The sequence below is a fragment of the Charadrius vociferus genome, unplaced genomic scaffold, assembly GCF_000708025.1.
Source record: "Charadrius vociferus isolate BGI_N301 unplaced genomic scaffold, ASM70802v2 scaffold88, whole genome shotgun sequence".
Lineage (NCBI taxonomy): Eukaryota > Metazoa > Chordata > Aves > Charadriiformes > Charadriidae > Charadrius > Charadrius vociferus.
In genome coordinates this window covers 3,830,787-3,851,423 of record NW_009649619.1, presented here as the reverse complement: position 1 = coordinate 3,851,423, position 20,637 = coordinate 3,830,787, and the positions used below count along the sequence as shown (strand labels likewise).

At 38.2% G+C, this 20,637-nt stretch overlaps 1 protein-coding gene across 1 annotated transcript in view; it reads right to left on the bottom strand.

Annotated features, from left to right (window-relative positions):
* Positions 1-14,633: 14,633 nt before the first annotated feature.
* Positions 14,634-20,637, bottom strand: part of JAKMIP1 (janus kinase and microtubule interacting protein 1) — an 86,346-nt gene continuing 80,342 nt past the window's right edge. The window contains exons 19-20 of the mRNA XM_009890536.1: positions 17,425-17,490; positions 14,634-14,684 (exon numbers count right to left, since the gene is read on the bottom strand). Coding sequence (XP_009888838.1) covers positions 14,634-14,684; positions 17,425-17,490 — 117 coding nt within the window. The remainder of the gene's footprint in view (positions 14,685-17,424; positions 17,491-20,637) is intronic.

Here is a 20,637-nt window from a genome sequence, read left to right as displayed (position 1 = left end):
ATTCTATTTTAATAGGTGCTATTAAAACATGAGATAAGGGGAAAAAGCCCTCTTCACTTTTACAGTACAACACCAGATGTCTCCCTCCTCCTTTTGATTGATTTTTTTTCCCTGCTATCTCAATCCATTTTCTACTAGAAAAATCCAAGTGACTTAGTAGCAGTACCAAAAGCAGAGGAAGAGACAACCAGCAGTGCAGAAGGCACAAGATTTGAGGCTGCTAATGCAATACACAGCACTTAAAGAACACAACCTACTGTGCAGCAGACCAAAGTAAACGCGCTTAACACAAATTATGGCCTGTTCATTTATACCAAAGACTGGGTAACTGAGACTCAGTAACCACCTACGACAACACAGCGGTAAATTGATACTTAGAAAAGAAATGGTTACAAAACCTTGTGTAGAGGAAGACACAGCGGTAAATTGATACTTAGAAAACCTTGTGTAGAGGAAAAAAATAACCTTTTATTAGGGTACAGCATAGAATGAAAGATATTTGGTGCTGTTTCTTGCAGATTTTTTGGATTAGTCTCAGGCAATTAGTCAGTTGATCTATCTTGCATTCACACCTTCAGATAACTCAATGTTTACTTTCTCTTTTTCTCAGTTTTCTCAAACCAGTAGTAATTCTCCACTATTACTTCCTTGGCTCTGAAAGCCCTCACTCCTCCTGATTTTAGCTGTGCAGTCCCCTCGTAGTGCACTCGGTTGTTGTACCTGTTTACAATTCGGTGCAAGACCCTCTAGAAATATCTTAAAATATTTCCAAACCTTATTCTTCATTCCCAAGAAAATCGGAGTCACTGGTTAAAGTAACTGTAGCAATGGTTCAGGCTAAGTATAAAAATGAGCAACAGCAGTCAGTCCTTCTGCCACCTCGGGGCAGCTATGGAGATACGTGTAGTGAGGCACAGCTCCTGAGCTCTCCACAAAGGTCACACTTGTGCTGCCAGTTACTGCAGGACGATCTTATTGCTCTTTCTCTCTCACACAAAGACAACCTCCTGGAGCTCACTTCTTTGGAACTGTAGAGCCACTAACAGCACAAAATCACCATGTATGCAAAGGTGCGTTCAACTACCAGGTTAAAAACTTTATTTCTACTAGCTTTTACGGACAAAAGATCCTCTCTAGCGTCTCCCAGTTGTGGAAGTACTCGCAGTCTGATTGTCCTCCTATACTAAAGGGTTTTTGTTCATGCCCATTACCTCTCGATTTACTGCAGTTAAAATCAGGAGAGTTCTTGGGATATCAGGTCACAATCTGAATGGAGCAGCTGAGTGTGAGGCTTAGTTGATTTCACTTTATTTAACAAATCCTCAGAATATAAATACCCTCCACCTCAGTGCCTAAAGAATAAAACTTTGTTTGGGTCCCCTCTGTGAAAAGAATTGTTCTTTGTCAGCAAAATGAATTGGCAGAAGCTGAATGCAATATTACAGAATATGCAGAGTTTTCCCATGCAATGCTGGAGTGGAGTGCTTGAAGCCAACAAATTCCATTCAGTGTATTCAGGGCATATCACAGTGCTATGGAGCTGCAAACCATTGAGTATCTCAACTCACTCCCAATTGTGAATACTGTATCTATCTTCCCTCATTTACCATTATCCAGAAAAATGTCATAGACAAGATTTATTGTCAGCTGTGCTTTTTTCCTCAGCATTTGGGCATGAATAACGTGAAAATTCACCCAACCGTATGTGCACTCCTCCACTGAATGGTGTCCACAAGACAGAGGTTTCAGAAGTTCTTCTGGGCTCTACTTCTAGTGCAAACTGAGACCTTTTGCCCTTTTGCACGTCACTTAAAAACTTAAGGAAACAAGATTTGTGAAGTGTCCTTAATGTGCACCTAATAAAAGAACCGACGCAATGAAGCTCCAACTTCTGATTCCAGAGGGTGTGAATTAGACACTATGAGTATTAATGCATCAACGGAAATAAAGGAAAAAAATGCAGGAAGGAAAAAGCCACGCACTTGCATCTCGATTGCACATCTAATGACAAGTGTAATCCAGGGTGATATAACGATAAAAGCTAATTATTTTTTTGCCTTATTTTTACTTACCAGGTCAACACGGTTGTCTGCATTCTCCAATCTTGTAAGTCGGGAGACCTTTTCTTTCTTCTTTTTCAACTTCAGCCTACCTTGATCTTTTAAAGCCCTGTTTTCATCCAAAAGCTCTTCCATTTTTTCCTGTAGTTTGATTTCAGATGATTTCAGACTATAAACATGATGGCAAGATTCTTCCAATTTTCTTCTGAGAAAGTCTTCAGAGTCCTGAGAGCACTGGAGTTCAGTCAGCAGGTCTGCCTTTTCTCTTCTGTCATCCTCAACTTTTTCCCTTAAGAACTTCAGATTTCGCTGAAGTGTCTCGAGGTGGCTTTTCAAGTCATGCTCCACATTTTCAATGCAAGTTTTCAATTCCATTACTTCCACATCAGAGTGTTTATAGCCCCGAGTCCCACTGAATGCTGATTCTAGCTTCTGCTGGAGATACTGCACCATTCCCTCTTCCAACTTGGATGTCAAAAGAGCAATATGGGCACTAAGCTCTAGGACTTGCTTTTCCAGCCTAGATACCTCACCTCGAAGGTAACATTCCCTTTCTCTCACCGCTGCTGTCTGTTGTCTCTGCCTTTGTTTGTAGTGCTCAAAATACTCTGACTGGCTTTTTATTTCATCTTCTTTTGTCTTCAGCTGCTCCTGAAACCAACGTAATTTTTCCTTTTGCTTCTTCTCTGACTTTACTTGGTTTTCAACCTACAATTTCAGTGAGTTGTATGGTTAACGTCTTAATACTAAATCTCTTCTTCCCTTACTATTTCTTTAATTTTGCAATAATTCTGCCCTTGTTTTCTAAAAACTCAGGAATGACACACATAGAAATTTTTTAAACTAGTAAAATCCTGCATTTAGAGAAAAACTGACCTACTGTTCTGTCATTTCAGCCATTACTGAAATATCCCAGTAGGAAACAAACAAAACACAAACTTGCCCACATCTACTACTACATAAAATACAGGAAGTTTTTAAACACTTCCTTTTGCATGTTTTATATTACACATTAAATTAAAAGAAGCCTTTGAACTGGAATCCATACAACAAGCTCTGAACTATACAGTAACACTGACAGTAGTGTAGCACCGAGATGTTACAGGCAGAGAAGCTCTGGTTGTATTATAGAAAACACAAAATGCACTTTTCAGAGACCAAGCTTTGCCCTTTGCCCTTCACCACACCTGTCATCTGTCAGCTCCTTTTATGAACCCCCTGGACAAGGAGAAAGGAACAGATGCCTTTTGAATCACTTTGAGAAAGACTTTGGTATTCTCGTTTGCACCAAAGCCTGTTTGAACACAGAGACATACAGAGGTGAAAGATGTCAGTGAATGACAGAGGAGGCTTTCATGATTCACATGTCCTTGTTTAGAGCAGAGTCAGAGCCACCAGTATCATAGGGCCATTGTGGCAACTATGAAGCAAGACTGAAGGCACAGAGACATTACTGTATTTCTTTAAGGACTTCCTTAGGTCAGTCTTTTTGATCTCCAGTATTTTCCTCTCTGAGGTGTTCACCAACAGGGACAGGAACACTAGGCTGAAATGTTATGCAAAGTCTGGGATAATAGTTTGGTTAGCGGTTGACATGAATATATGTATGTCTAAGCTTCCTGAGTCTTGGAAAATACATTTCACTTTTAAATAAAAAGGAAAACATTTGTTCATACTTGTGAGTCTTATTGCACAGTACTAGTGTTCTGTCAGATTATTTAACTTTGACCTAAAATGCTGAGACAATTAAAGTGTATCTTATGATAAATAGAATCAAAAGAGACTGTTTCACTGTAGACCATCCCTGAATAACTTTCATTCTTTCTCCATTTTCATGGATCTGTCCAACGAGCCATGCAAACTAGGTAAAATTGCCCGTTGTGTGTGTTATCAGCCAACAGCTGATACAAAACATGTACGTGAAGAAGTACTAGCACTTGGGAGAACTGAAGGCTTTCAACTGCAGAGCTGACAATTTCACAACAGCCATGGTGGAGGAGGAGTTGTGAGGGCATGAAATCGGCAGTGGGACATTCCTGACAACGAGGGAGCAGGTCAGCTTGCTCCAGCCAAAGGGCACTCTGCAGAGGAGGGCTCGCACCGGCAGGACTCTGCAGAGCAGTGGCTCACGTGACAATGCATCACAGAAAAGAAGGGAAGACCCAAAGCAATCTGGGAAAGCTGGAAGAGGACACAAAGCTAAGCAGGGAGCTTAAAGCAGATGCAACAGCAAGTGGGGCCCGGCTCGAAAATGCCAGAGCAATTCAAGTGTCAGATGATAGGCTGAGCAGCTGCGTTTCCTAAAGAAAACAGGCTGTGTTAGCTGTGCTGTGCTGTTGTATCATGGACGGTAGGGAATCAAAAAAATGCTGTATTTATGGGGCTAGAAAAGTAAAGTCTGACCTAGGGAGAAGGAGCACGCTGGTAGCATATATCTCAAAGATCAAGGGCTGGAATGAGAGGAATAATGGCAGTGCTATCAAAAACATTAGAGAAATAGAAAGTGAGGCAAAAAAGACCAAAAAGTTCTTCCGATTCCTCTGGTTATAGAAAAAGAGAAAGGATCAGACGATTTATTGCTTAAAAACAGAGAGGTCACTGGAGATGAGATTGACTTATAAATTATTACAACAAAGAAAAGCTAAACTCGGTCATTCGAAACAATACCCTCCTCACCAAGCTGATCAGGTCCTCCCGAATGTCTCGCAGTTTCCCTTTAACACGCACATTTGCATTTTCAACCTGGTGCAACTTCACATTTAGTTGATCAGTCATCACAAGAAGTGTTTTGTGTGACAGCTCCAGTTCTTTCATCCTGTGATAGTGAGAACGAAGATCTTTGCTAAGTAAATACCACACAGTACAGTTCCAGATGGATAAGCAGTCATCAGCAATGCATCGATTTATCTTTACTTTTCCATTTTTCTCCTAGTAATAAAATTGTATAAAATTGTTGATCACTAATGATAAACAATTCTTAACAAGTCTACTGGGGTTTGCACATTATGCTGGAGACTCTCAAAACTGTTAAAGACAACATCTATGTTCATTGTCTCTCTGCTGGCTTAATACGAAAACCACAAGCAAACACATTTACAAGATTAATGTTCGCTGAAGCTTGGCACACTATATGAAGTAACAGCTTGCCATAAAGACAACCACAACACTTCGGTCTCTATATGAATCTGATCATAGGATTTTGCTAGGTTCATGGTTAGCATGTTCAAATTATATGACCACAGTAAGCGTTTTCCATCAAAATTAAGATTACAGGTAACCTGTGAGTAACTATGTGTTTTACTGACCAAAGGGAAAACACCTTACTTTAAACATACCTCACAGTGGGTATTGAAACTTATAATGCATAACTGTATTGACTTTGTCCACAAAACTAGATTTTGACAAAATACAGGTTCACTTCACCTGTTGCTATTAAAATTGCAGTGTAAGGTGATGGGGTTTCTCTACACAGGAGGAATACCAAAGATAATCTCACGAGAGAAAGCTTCATGTTTTCATTAAGGTTTTCCTTCCCTTTTCAGCCTGCACATCTGAATTTTCTCAGTGCTTTAAACAGTTGTGAATTCCAAAACATCCTTTTTTTTGTTAAGGACTTTGTTTTCCAGTCTCTCATCTCCTGTGGCAGGTGCTAAAGCCTCTTTTCTCGTCTCAGAGATGCACACATTACCCCCTGTGCCACTTAGGACTGTGCTGTACCATATCTTCGTCCTTGAATTTCTTCATTCAATCTTCAACAGTCTTCCACTCGGCTCCCCTGACCATTTCTATCTTCTAGCTTTGTCTTACTGCACTTACCTGCCAAAATTTCCTGCTACCTCCATCCCAGCATGACAACGCTACCATCATTCAAAAATGTCACATAAAAACATATTTCTGAAGCAACAGGATTAAGATAGAAAACACAACATTAAATAAGTACCTGTTAATGTACCAAAGTAAACCTGATGAGGTCCTCCCCACCGCAGGCACTGTGTCATCTAACACCGGTACCAAAGGAAACTGGGCCACCTCCGCCCAAAACTCTACCCCGGCTAGTTACAGCTACTGACTCTGCTTCTCCAATTTTTCCAGTAGTTCTGCCTTCCACATCATTCCTCGTCTCGTCTGTCTTTACTTCAGCCACAAGAACTTCAGGCCCAGGATTGCTTTTCTTTCTACTGGGTAGCTAGGATCCCTGAAAATGGGCTTCCTATATCTCAGGCAAGTTTTCAGCTGCTCATTTGCTCTGCTTGAACTGTTCTCTTATACTTTCTTTGGTTTTGTTTTAATAAAGTTCTTCCCATCTTCGCTTCCCCAAAATCTTTGTTAAAATAGGCCTATTCCTATGAAAGCTTCTATTTCAAAAAAGTTTCATTATTATTTTGACAAAAAGCCCATTATTAAAACATTTCTGGCCAAATCCCTTGATGAATCAAAGCAATTAAGAAATTATATAAATAATTATTTTGAATACCATTTATATTTTCTAGCCTTTTAACTATCTGGGTTTGTTTAGAACAGCGCAGTTCCTGACTATCAAAAACTTGATCTTATTATTCAGTCAACTACATAATTAATGCTTAATGGCACCTTTAGTTACTGTAATGATTAGCATTAACATAATGAACTAGATGAAGCTTTCTGAAACAAGGTACTTTTTTTGCAACACAAAATTCCAAATTAACTCTTAAAAGGAAAGGAAACCGTGAAAAGAAAGGGATATATTGTTGTCATGGTTTAAGCCCAGCTGGCAACTAGGACCACACAGCTGCCCACTCACTTCCTCCATCCCCCCAAGGGAGAAGGGGGAGAAAAGGAGGGGAAAGCAAAAAAAATCATGGGTTGAGATAAAGGCAGTGTAATAGAACCATGAAAAAGGAAAAATAACAACACTAATATAATACAAAATAAAGTAATACGTCACAAGTTGCTCTCAGCACCCAGTGATTGGTTGCCCAGTCTGTCCTGAGCAGTGACAGCAGATTCCTGCGCCCTGGCCTACCCCCATTTATATACTGAGCTTGACGGCTATGGTATGGAATATCCTGTTGGCCAGCTTTTTCTGTCTATGCGCCCTCTCAGCTTCTATGGGAGGCTGAAAAAATCTTTGACCAATGTAAAACATCATCTGGCAACAACTAAAAAAACATGCATTATCGGCATCATTCTCACGCCAAACCCAAAACACAACAGCTACTAGAAAGAAAATTAACTCTATCTCAGCTGAAACCAGGATAATTTTACAAGCAGAACTTACACCTTATGAATATTTAAGAATAAAACATCCTGACGAACATTTCATACAAGGTTTTAGATCATGCTGTAAATCTGATTTAAAGAATAAAAACAAAAAACATTGAATATTGCATTTTTATTCTGAAAGATACACAGAACACTTATACATGCATCTTAGCAGGCATCCTAAAAACACATTAAGTCTTTCTTTTTGCTAGTTTTGCATGTATTACATGACAGCCAGTACATGGGGCAAAGGGAATGTGTCACATCACATTAATTTTGAATGCAACCCCCCCTTTTATTTACCTGTTTCTTAGGACGGAATCTGACTCCATGTATTCTTCTAGAACACCTTTCAGTTTTCGCTCCGATTTTTCCAGGTCTTTTATTCTGAGGTTCAAATTCTCTTCTCCAGCACTGTTTGCTTGTTCATCAGGTATGCTTGCATCTTCTAATTCCTGGAAAACCCAGGAAGTATCGATTTTAACATTGAAATTCAGGATATCAAATCCTTCATTACTGGGCATTTTAATACAGTAACAAAATTCTTGTTCTCTCCCAGATGAAGGATCCATGATAAAAAAACACCAAATTAGTAGGTTCTCAATGTACTGCAGTCTAAGCATGCAATAAAAGAGCCTAAGCCTCTGATGATCAAATGAACAGTCTTTCTCAATTCTGAACACATTTATTATTTATGAGAAAGTCTCATTTCATTAGCCCCAAAGTCATTCAGCATGTATGAAAGGAGCTGCAGTTCACATCATCAGATTCCCATAAAAGATTCAATTAGAATAATTCAGGAAGGAATTAGGCATCAAAGTTTTGAAAAGAGAATAATTTTCTACTAAATAGAGGAGTTCATAAAACTGAGTATGTTTATCACAAAAAAAATAATCATACTTATTTTGGATAAATGTATGATATTTGTATTGTTTCAAGACATAAGATTAAAAAAAGGATATTTCCTATTCAAAAGGCAGTCTATGACTATTTCAGAGAAACATTCAGTATATTTAACTGGTATTTTGGAATTCTGCATTCCATATTTTACTTAAAAGTCTACTTCATGTCTGACAGGTTATGAAACCACGCCTCAAAGGAATTTTTAAACTTGGGCTTGGGAAGGCAAGCCAAGTTTGGTTCTTTTCCTTTGCCTCTTTTAGTTCTCCTTTTGCCTCTAAAAGTTCTTCATTCTGCAGTCCACCTTCATTTACGGAAACTCTCTTCAGTAAGTATTGTCCTATAAAGTGGCATCTGTGAAATGCCTTTGCTTTTGCTACATTTGCATTGATTTGGAATTGGATCTGTAATTGGAATCCAACCACTGAGTTTGGATCTATTCTCCAGGAAATAATGCAATTACTTTTTTTCTTTTCTTTCTTTTTTTTTTTTTTTTTTAAACATATGCTGAATCTACAGGGCAAAGATGAAGAAAAAAGTAACATTTATTTTTGCCCCTGAAGAGTAGAATATAGAACAAAATCAGTACAAAAAGTTCTTCTCGTCCCATGCTGTTCACACATATGGTGAATTACGCTAAATTTTGTTATTTTGGGCCACTGTATCACTCACTGGCCTTATGTCAGCCACACAAGGACATAGAGCTGAAAAGATTCTGCCACTCCTCAGTCCTTTGAGAAGCCGTGATACTTAAAAGCTACAAGTGTGGAAAGACAAAGTATAAATCTACATGGACAACAAAGTTCAAACCACTTTGTGATCTTCTCTAGACTTACCAAGCCCAGTCCTTTCTCAGAGACCATGCATTCTTGAGACCTGTCAATATAATCATGGCTCTCCCATGGCCTGTGTAATTTGCCAAATGGAACAGTATCTTTGATTTTTAGCTCCTTGAGACACTAATATTTTTTCTGTGTTTATTATTTGCAAAGTGCTCCCTGACAATGGGCACTCCTGAACACCACTGCAAAAGGAACAGATAATAATAGTGGACATTGTTACTCTGCTTATTAACAATTTACAACGAAAGCCAAGTTAATGTCATTTTCATCTCTGCCCCAGTCTAGTATCCAACTCAGAAGCTGTAAAAAGAAAAATACTTAGCAGTGTATTTTGCAGAAAGCAGCCAACAGATAAAAATGGAGAAGATGGACAGGGCAGGAAATAAACTGACACTTAAAATCATTACACTGATTTCTACTCACATATAAACAAGAACATGTAATAGAAATAAGTGCACTTCTATTCACTGATATAGATATAATGAAAGTTAATACAACAATTTGTAAAGTTGACCTCAAACCTCCTGATGTATTAGGCCTCTGCACTTCTGCTGCTTCATCCTGAAAATTACTGAGTACTTCAACATAAAAGCAATAAAGCTGTTACAACTGATATCAGAAACAGGGAACTTATTTTTTCATTTTTCCCTTATATAGCTGGGAGAGATGATTGAAAACCTGTGTCACAGAAAGTGAAAATCAGGCCCAGCATCTTGTATGGACTGAGTATAGTCACTATACCTCTTTTCAACTCTACAATAAATATGAATATGCATCAATAGTAAGACTGGAAAGTTTTCCAAAACTACAAATTCTGCTAGCTTAGCACAGACTAAAAATATGAATGTCATGGAAAATGTCACCCAAATCAGCCAGTTTCTTTGAGAAAATTATCATGTGAATTACAATGTAACAAAATGCATAAAAAAATAAGAAAAAAAAAGTGCTCATACCTTTCCTGCTTTGTAACAAGACCATCTCCTGTCTCCACAGCGCGCTTACTGTTACAGCCACATGCTGTGACCATCCCATGTTTGTACTTATAGTTTCGTTTCCAAAGCAGTGATGAGCAAAACTACGTCTATGAGAAGAAAGAGTATTTCTGTGCCAAGTGAATCACACTTTCCAATGTCTGTTCCTTCATCAACACCTGGTTTGGTTATCCCAAGCTCTGTTTATCTCCAGTCATGGTCCTTCTCTCCAGAGTAATGCCAAAACTCTTCTTTTTGCAGTGACAACCTCATTTTTCCACATTCTGTCATCACATGGCTAAAAGCTTTAACTATAACATGAAAAATCTGTATTTGAAAACACGTTCTCTCAAAGCTTGTTCCTTTTGAACAACACATTGTGAGCAATGCATTCTTTCGAGGATCGAATTTCCAAACTTCTGCATGATCCTTGTTTCCAATTTAAATTGCGCTTTGTACCAGGAAACAGGGTTATTCAGACCCTCACACAAGCCAGAGTTTGCTGCATCTGACTGAATTTTGTGGAATGCATCAGTTCCTTCAGCAGGTAAATGATCTTGTCTGGTGTTTCTTTGTGAAGAGTAAATGTCTGATCTCTACTTCAGAGCCTAAAAATTATCTGAGAAAACTGTCTTCTTTTGAGGATTATTCCTGCACCTCCAACAGTGAGACGTTAGTTGCTATGACAAACCTTTTCCTCAGCTTTCTTTGTGCTGCCTTGATTGTTCTCTGCCTTATGTTATTTTTTTCAATCACAATTTCCACTTTATCTGGTGTATTATTGTAACCATCTTATTCCACTCTACTTTCATGTTGGAGTTCAGTGCATCCATGAGAGCAGACTTGTTTCCCTGTAGCTTTTTATGTAGCCCTTTTACACAAAGATGATTTTCAAGAAAATGTCAGGGAGGAGAAAGTTATATTTTAATATTGTGCTCTTAATATTTTCAGCTTGCTTCAACATTCCAGAAATAATTTAAATTATCTGTTTCTGCATATTGCCTTTCCAGCTCTGAAACAATTATTTGCTTTTCCCTCTTTGAAAGAAAAGCCTAACTTTTTTGAATTTTCTAACCATTCTCCATCTTAAGCAACTCTTTTCAACTCTGATTTTTTCAATCTGTGCTTCGCCCAGAATTTTTCTTGCTGTTCAAGGTGGTCAATGTCCTTGACTGTTTATCTACCTCTGCTGGTTGAGGTTGTGCCATTTTTGCTTCCTGGTAGCTAATGTCAACACTTTTTTATTTCATCTGGGAGGATGCCATGATTTCCAAATATTTATTTCCAACTACCTTTCTGTCACATTCACCTACGCAACCGTTTCTTCAAGCCCCTCTTTCTTCTTGAAGAGATAGCTGAGCACAGTATATCATGCATTCTCTTTTCCTGACCTCTCAGGCCACTCAAGATCCCCCCACCAGGGATCTTCCATTCTCCCAGTGCTATTTTTACAAGTTATTGCCTTAATTTTCAATAAACATTCAAAAAATCATTTCTCCCACGCAGTTCTTACCCACTTCCAAGTCTTCTTAGTTCAATCTACCATCTTCCCTTTCTCCAAAACCCACCTCTTCTCCACCTGTGGATTTCCAGCTTTTGAACTTAATATGAATTTTACCACTGCAGAGTTGTAAATCTCTATTTGTTTCCAACTTTGAACAGTTTGTTTTTTTTCCTGCCAGCTATTTACTATAGAGAACTTATTGTCAAACACTTAGCTTTTGTATATAGATATTAAAAAGGAGATTCTGTGTTTCCCGGGTGAAATGCAAACCACGTTTGTTGAAAGCATGCAGTATGGAGACAAAGATCTCAGTACTGTAAGAAAACCGTTTGGTAGATAACAGTTCACATAGCAGCCAGTAATTGCACTTGTATTTTTTCCAGTGTTTGATTGGTGTGAGAGTGTAAATTCTGTTTAGATTTTTTTTTTTTACAGTGTTTATGATGTGCTGGTCCTTATTTGATTATCAAATCATCCCAGCTTGAAGCTATATCTTAAAAAAATCTCTAATTTTAAATTCAAATATTTTGCAGCTTCAAGTATTATGCAAACTGTTTTATGAACAAAAATGCACCAATTTAAAGTTGCTCAATAAACATTTTCTGTATTTTTGCATGTGGACTCAGCTGTTCACTCCATAGGTTCTTTTAATAGCCTGTATAGAAAACAAGAACAACAGCAAAAGAAGAAAAAGTCTGATGAGCTTTAGATAGTTAATATTAATTTAGAAATAAGTGTTGGCATCCAGCCCAAAAGTTTTTTGTTAGCTTCAAGATAACAAGAACCAACATTACTATCAGGAAAACATCTGATTTGCCTTGAAATAATGAACAATGTTCAGAAGTCCAGCTATAGTTAAGTCTCTTAAAATAGGTTTTACTGTGTTACATTAATCAGAGACAGATTCACCTGTGGCAAGAGGAGTTAAAAGAAATTGCCCTCCACACTACCACTACAATATGATGTGCGCTCCTACAAATGTGAGAGTTGAGCAGCTACATGGCTACACAGCCACTATCCCTGTGTTATCCCCTCAAAACACTTGTCACTGACCTTGAATCCTTGAATTTTACTTAAATAGTAGTTGTTAACAAGAAGAATAGCAGGTTACATCAGCACAATGTATTTTCTGGAGACTAATTATACTTGGTTTGGGGGTTTTTTTGTTTTTGTTTTTTCCAAAGGGGATCCATGATACTATCAGCTACATCATCACGGAAGCCTACAAATCAGGCCTAAGCTGTGAACTCAGAAAAATTTTTGAACTAAGAGTATTTTGAAATATTTTAAATGGAATTTTAAAAATGCTGGTGATGTCACTAGGTTTATAGAATGTTTATAAAATGTCTCTAAACTTGGCCAGTATACTTCTCACAATATTTGAAAACAAATATGTTCATCCACATGTTAACCCCTCTCACTGGGACTGAAGTAAAAAAAGCTGGATGAAATTCAAAGACAATAGTTTGATGACTTCCTTTAACATTACTCTCTCAAACTTACATTAAACAAAGTAGCCTCTGTCCTTCCCGATCTCCACAGAACAGAAAATTCAACTCAAACTGTGGTAAGGTGAATAGTGTACCACAAGGTGGCTTCTTTCTTCAAACACATCTCTATAAGCATATGCTCAATTTTTGACAAAATAAAGGAAATTTCAAAAGGAATGCTCAAAATGCTGTAAAAATAGTACTCAATTTCAACCAATTTTCAACACCCATGTAGCAACCAAAAGAAAACTACTGCACTTGGAACCCTTGGATTACATTCCACCCATCTGCATCTAGCATCATTTTACTGCAAAATATAAAACATATGCAGAGATGCTAGTAATGAAAGACCAGAGCTAGTTCCTGAGAGCATCAACAGAAGACAATAAGTGAACATACTGGGAGCTGAAAAAAACCCCAAAAGATCCCATGATAATATGGGTCTGATTTTTGAAAAGTACTTGAGATCTGGGCAGACGAAAATACTGTTTCAAGCTTAATGAAAGGTAAATATAGTAGCTTCTTTGGGTAACTATTTTCATCATGCTTCTTCATCACACAGTACTTGACAGCAGTTTCACAGGGTTTGATTAACCACATCTCCTGCTATAAGGAGATTCCATGAACATAATTCACAATAGATTCCAAAGAAGAAACAACTTGGAAAAAATGTAAAGGTAAAAACACTGTGTATTTTCAGTTTAAAAACAAAATAAAGCAACAACAGCAACAAGAAAAAGACTGTAAATATTCAATAGTTTTAAACCATAGCTTAATCCTCTAAGGGGTTGCTGAGTTAGCATCCTTACTGAACGGCAGCGTGCAACTTGCATTGTGCCAGGGAAGAGGGCTAGGTCTGATTTTCTAAATTGTATTTCCCTCTTGTTCTGTGTGAAAAGTGAGCACTGCCACTATAGCTCCTACCACAGCTGAAGAAATTCACTGTGTCTTTTGCGTTGAGCTGAAAGGACCAGGACACTGTGGAAAGGGTAGTGGGAATGATGGCAGTGTCTCGAGGGAGAGATGTAGAGGTTTCTTATCCTTGCCCTTTGCACCTTGCATGGGCACATGGAGGGTCAATCACATTGCAACCTCCACATTGACTCATAAAAGGGAAATCAAGTTATTATTTCCTAAGCTATTTTGTGGCTTCAAGGATCTTGAGGAAGTAAAATAAACTCCTTTTTTTTGCATGGGTAGTGATGCTTACAGGGCTTATTAGAAAACAAAACTGAAAGCCAAACAGTGTTTGCCACCCCTCCATCCTGCATGAGAGAAGGTAGGGTCCTACAGCAATACCTGAACTTTTAGACAATATGTACCTGCTCCGCAGAATTGAAAAGCACCCACTGCAGTTAGGGCAGTCAGTATCTTAGAATGCAAAATTATTTCTCATTGAAAACCCAGCGACCTTCTGCAGAAGTCTGGGAAGGTAACTGAAGGCATCTAAATCAGATTTTATAGGTGACTATTCCTCCCTGTGCAAGCAAAACCTGCATACCCTCCTCCATGGTTTCAGTGTCTTACGAAGATGATCCTCAAAACATGGCAAAATCTAAGAGCTAAAAATTGAGTACAAAGAAATATAAAGAATACCAACCACACGTCTTGGCTCAGTTGTGTCATCAAGGCCACAGAATGAATGCTAGTGAAAAAAACAAAAAAAGGAACAAAAACTATAACATAAGATCAAAAGAAAATGAGGAAAAAAGAAAAGAAAAAAGATGTAAGATATGTAATATGAAATCCAGTGACATTACTTTACAGCAGTTAGTCCTACATCAATATTAATTGAGTTGATCTGAAAGAGAGATACAGTACACCAATCTTACTCTGAAAAAGGGTAACAGGGTACAAAATTCAGTATTTGAGGGCAGCTTTACAAATGGTAACATTTGTGGATTATGTAACTTCAGAAACATTAGGCTCAGCTCTGTGACTCTGTTAAGCAAGTACTTATAACGACACACCTGAAAGCTGCCCTGAACCAAGACTTACCAAGCCAAAGGCACAAACTAAGTACAACTTAAATGGTAGAAAATCAGTTATGAGAAAAGCATGATGTTTTTAAACAGCACTTGTTCCTCATGTATCAACTTGTAGAATAAAACTGAGGTTTTACATTATTCTTTTATATAGCCTTTAGAAGCAGAACAGTTTGCTCAAGAATCTATAGAGCAAAAATACTGTCATCCTTATGTTCTGCTTTGACAGAATTTTACATAAAACTGAAAAAATTAATCTGTTCCTAAAGGAAAATAAAAATCCATCCTCATGACACAGTAAGTATAAGTGGTGGATTGCCCTTAGCTACAACCAGCAATGAGGCTCAGCTATAAATACTGCCCGTCCTTCAGAAGACTTGTCTCCACAAGAAATTATTGTGCTCTGTATCAGTGGCATGTAGGTGTCAGTCTGCACCCACTGACATATTAAACCATCAGAACAATGAAGTAGAAGTATATCATTCATTGATTCTCTGACAACACAATCTTCCTTCGGGCAGTCAAATTCAGAATGGGATTTAATCCCAAGGAAAACTAATTCAAATGTAATACAGAGAGAAGGAAGCCCTCCACTCATCCAGGAGTTGAAGGATAACAGAAAATGATGAAGCTTTTTTCAGGTCTCCTGCTAATGTGACGTTAAGGCAAAGTGAACATTAATCATTTTACCTCGTTACCAGCTTTCTGCTAAGCTTGTGATTAAGCTGTTTCTTTTCCAGTACTTTTCCCCATCCATTGCACTGATGAAGCAGCACAGATAATGCTAACTTCCATTTTCAAAATTAGCAGTCTGTCTAATCTGATACCTGTGCTGTAAACTGTAATGGCAATGATTAAAGGTTTACATTTTGGCAATAGCAACATCTAGAGATTTTAATGTTTTAGAATAGGTGGATAAACACTAATACTTGCAATAATTGACATGTAGAGATATCACCTATCCCTCAAGGTTTCTCTACCTTGAGGAGTCAACTGTAGCGACTTAGACATCACTGGCTTCTAGGCGGGAACATCTTCAGGTGTAGAAGTGGTCTGAGGCAGAAGAGGGCAAAGGCAGCAAAAGAGTTCTTTAAGGGGTAGATGCTGCCTATGTATGTTTCTCTGCTGGTGGAAATGGGGACTACTGCCTCCCCGATGGATACAGGCAGACTAGCCCCAGCCAGGGAGTAGTGGGAATGATGTAAAGTGACAATTAGCAACAACAGCAGACAGCCCAGCTCCTTACTGCTCTTCTGGCTCTTCCACAAACCCGGCAGGATATCACAGTTCAAACAGTGCAGGACAAGGTAGTGCAGAAGGGAGATGACTACTGTGGGAGCAGAAGGGGCCAAGGAAGCTGCTGAGGGAATTGGAGTAGCTGCTAGAAGTGCAATACCCCCAGAGGGAGACACGGGGGGACTGCCACATCCTGAGACCACATAAAGGGACAGCGAGATTAGTGAAGGATGAGGAAGAAACCTTCCCACATCCAGCGCACTGCTCCTGAAAGCCTCTCTGAGTTTTGCAAACCCCGTGGAGCAATTCCAACTCCCACTCAGAGTCCTCCAAAAGCCTTCCTTTTGCTCTTTGATCATGTTCTGATCCCAAAAGAAAAAAACAGTGAATGAAAACTCCCCTAACTTCTCCATGCAGCCCAGCAGCAGGTTTGTACCCAATATGTACCAGAGAAAATGAACCTGAGATGATGTGACTCATCTTGGGATCTAGGCACTGGTTTAGCAAAAGCAACGTAACTAAAAACTTTTGCTAGAGCTTAGAGAAAGCCCTGGTGTCAGCCTATGCCCTGCAGAACAGCTGAAACTCCACAGATGAGGGAAACACTTGAGCCCATGGTCCAGGAGCCTCGTGCCATCTCTTGCTTGGGACAACAGTGATCCAAATACATTTGCTGTCTTAAGCCTCAATCAGAGCTTCTTCAAAAGACAGAAAATTTGGAACCTGAAATTTAATTTGAAACTTGTTGCTGTCTTAAAGTAAGAAATATTTTTTGTTTGCAGTGTTTGCCACACGCACCTCATTAACTTTTTTTTAATTTTCAGTATTGGCAAGTTTTGCAAAGCAGTGTTATCTGAAGAACAGGACTGAGCTAACAGCTTCTGTCAGAGACAAATCTTTGTGTTGTTTCTTCCTCTAAAACACAGCAAATCCTCCCCCTTCCAGTCTAGTGTCTTTCCAGTCCCATTGATTCCTTTCTGTACTTGACAGAAAACCCAGACAGCAAATAATTTTGAGCAGATTAGGGACAGAGCTTCATTTCATGCAGCAATGACTTGAACTCATACTTTATCTTCCTTGTTTTAAAATAGATTTCATGATGTTAGGTTAAGTACTATTAACGTCAATGCAACAGAGAAAAATAAATTATTATGGAAAAAATAAATCCATTGGCATTGCCCAGGCATTTATTTACCTTTTCCTCAATTTCTTTCAGTTGCCTCTTTTGAAGTTCTATTTTATCTTCTAGTTCTCGAATTCGCTGGAACAGAAAAAAGCAAAGCATAAATTATTATATCTAATTTGAGAAGTATATGAATCAATAAGATAAGAAATAGACTTAAAATTAAGAGAGCAAATGCCCATTATTAATGTAACGTTTCCTTTTAGTTATATTAGACACGTTCATGGCAGGATTGCTCCACGTTTTCATGAAACCATGGCATTTTAAATAAGCTGCACATTTAGAACATTATGTTTACTACCAGGAAGCCTAATCGTCACCGCTCATTAATCATAATTTTAACATATGCACACAGACAATTCCAATTAGCACCAAAATTCTTGGAAGCACAACACTTTTCTCTGTAACTTCCAGTACTTACACAGCCAGTAGATTATACTATTACATTTTATTTTAACTCTCTATTTTCATTTCCTATAAAACACAACTGCGCCTCTGGCATCATCACACTATACCACAAAAACAGAGCACACAGATTTTCAGGTCATCACCAAGACATCATCCAGAGATTCAGCTCCATCCTATTACAAGAGTCACCTCCCACCAGAGTCAGAGGGAACATCTCCTTCAGCATAGCTCTCCATATTTTTAAGGATTTTCCTTGTTCAGTACCACAAAGGTTCTCCAAAAACATGACTGTTGTTGGGTCCACATATCCTATCTTATTTCTGTCACCTTGTTTCCTGTCTGCAACTTAGGCTTTTTTCTTTTCTTTTTGTATTTATTTTATTTTTCTGGACTTCTATATTAAGAAGATGCATTTTATTACACTTTTTGTATATTGTACTTGTTACAGATAAAGTAGGTTCATAAATATTTTTCTTATTGCTTGAAACCTGGAATCTCCTACTAACAGCCACTGGGAATCAAGGAGAAACTTTATCCTATCAGCTTTTTTCAGGATTAACTACCTGACCTTTGCCTTGCCTACAACAGTTAAGGTTATTAACAGTTCCTGAACTTTGAAAGAGAAATTTTCATCTAGTTTCATCTAATTTCTATGAATAGGCCAATAAAATTAATGTAGCAGCTGCTGCACGACTCCCAAATTTTTTTATTACTCCCAAATTGATTTGAACAACAGTGTCTCTTTCAAAACAACATCCAATCATTATTTATATACCTGTGTGATCAACCGACATCAATAGGTGATTACCTGCGTTCAATTCAAAGACGTCAAATAGCAGGAAATGCCCCATGCTCATGGTAGCCCAGGACAGTTGCAGCACGGCAGCAGCTGATCCAATGACCATTTTGTGTTGGTTTTGAGAACCACAGAGTTCGGCGTCAGCACTTCAAGTCTAACTTGGACCTACCCCAAAGATGAGGTACATCCAACCCTCAGCTCACCTTGCCTAGGGCATACTAGTCGCCACACAAATATTGCAGATGGGTCACAAGCAATAGCTTTGTTATTGTTGCTGCTGTTTTAAAATAAAAAGATTTGCTTAAATCACTGTTTTGAATATTATGCAGTCAGAATAAGCCAATCAAACCCTCCACTATATCATGCTGCATTGCTCAGAGATTTCCCCAGATAATATAGAAGCACAAACCAGATTACCCTCGTGTGACATGAGTGCATGCAGCTTTGTTGACAGTAACAAAAGCCCCGAGCACAGCTGTACTAATTTCACTTTTCCTCTATTACATTTGAATTGATTTATACTTCATCCACTCCCCGCTCAACGCAAGTCTATCTCTCAAGCGATCATCTTCATATACTAGATGTACCAGGAATATTACAATCACTGTAAAAAGCCATGGGATGGGAAGCAGGCAGATGTAATCACCTCTGAGATCTCTGGTCCATCAGGTTACATTCCTGTTTCTCTCCCGCTCATCTCAGTTATGCTGATTCCTACTTACAACCACATCCCACATCTGAGTGACACACTTCAATTCCCTGGGGGTCCTGCTATGCTCTGTGATAAAATTTGACCATGGTGAGATAAGCGGAGAGAAGCAATATTTTCAAATACCATTTTCACCTTCAAGATTTATCATTTGAGATATTTTTTCATTATCTGCTGAGAACTCACCCCCAGAAAAAAAGGAAAATAAAAAAAGCCCGCAAACATCTGGTTGGTTTCTCACCTCAGTGTTTACAGCAAGTGTTATTTTATAAAAGAACATGTTAATTAGAATAAGACAGCATTTTTCAGACTTGGGAATTCCGTTAATTAACTAAAAATGTAGTTGTTACTATTCCCTTATGAAGTTTTAATCTTTTCAAAAGATTACAGCTATTCAGCTATTCTCTCCAGCTTTTCATAATAGTTCTAAAAAAAAAAAAAGGGGGGGGCTGAGGCTTCTGTTTTCCAATTCCCACCCATAATCCATCATAATTGTTAAACTGTGAGACACAAAAGGTAGAGAACAGTTTTTAAGGGGAAGAAATACACGTTTTTAAAGACAATCTAGCAATTGAAAAGGGAATACACATAGGGTTGAATTTCTTAGCAGTGAAAATCCAAAAAATTCTCAAAACAACTAGATTTATGTCAGCAAGGCAGATATATACAGGGTGGATATGCTCTGTAGGGACAATATTTACACGTAGACCTGTTCCAGCCTTGCCACCTAAGGATAGTGTGTTGAAGACAGGTGACCAGTGTTTAAATAGTGTTTAAATATTCCCCCTATATGGGTGGAAATCACAATGACGGAAGACATACGCTGCAAATTAGTAAGATTTTGTAACCAACTCCTTTACTACAGAAGTTAAGAGTTCAAACCTAGACAGGTCAGAATTTGTTCTAAAACACAATCGTGGGCTGGAGTTTTTCATCAGGTATCAAAGCCTGTTTTGTTTTTTTTTTTTTATTTCCAGTTGTTTACTTGCTTTCCCCTAGAGTATTGTAGGGAGGATTATCCAGGAGGATGAAGTGGGCGTAGCTATTCCCATCAATATCCTCTGATTGCACAGGGTCAGCACTGGAAGATAACCAGCCTAGCGCAGCTATTTATATATCTCCTGAAAAATCTGATTTAACTCATTCATTTTCATTTAACTGCAGAGATAACCTTAAAATATAGACATGTATATGTAATATATAGGCAAGAAAAAAGAGATTTACATCTGCATACAGTATTTAACACATAAAAAAAATTATTTTCCCCATTGTACCTATCTGAATTTACAGCATTATCTTGATCATACAA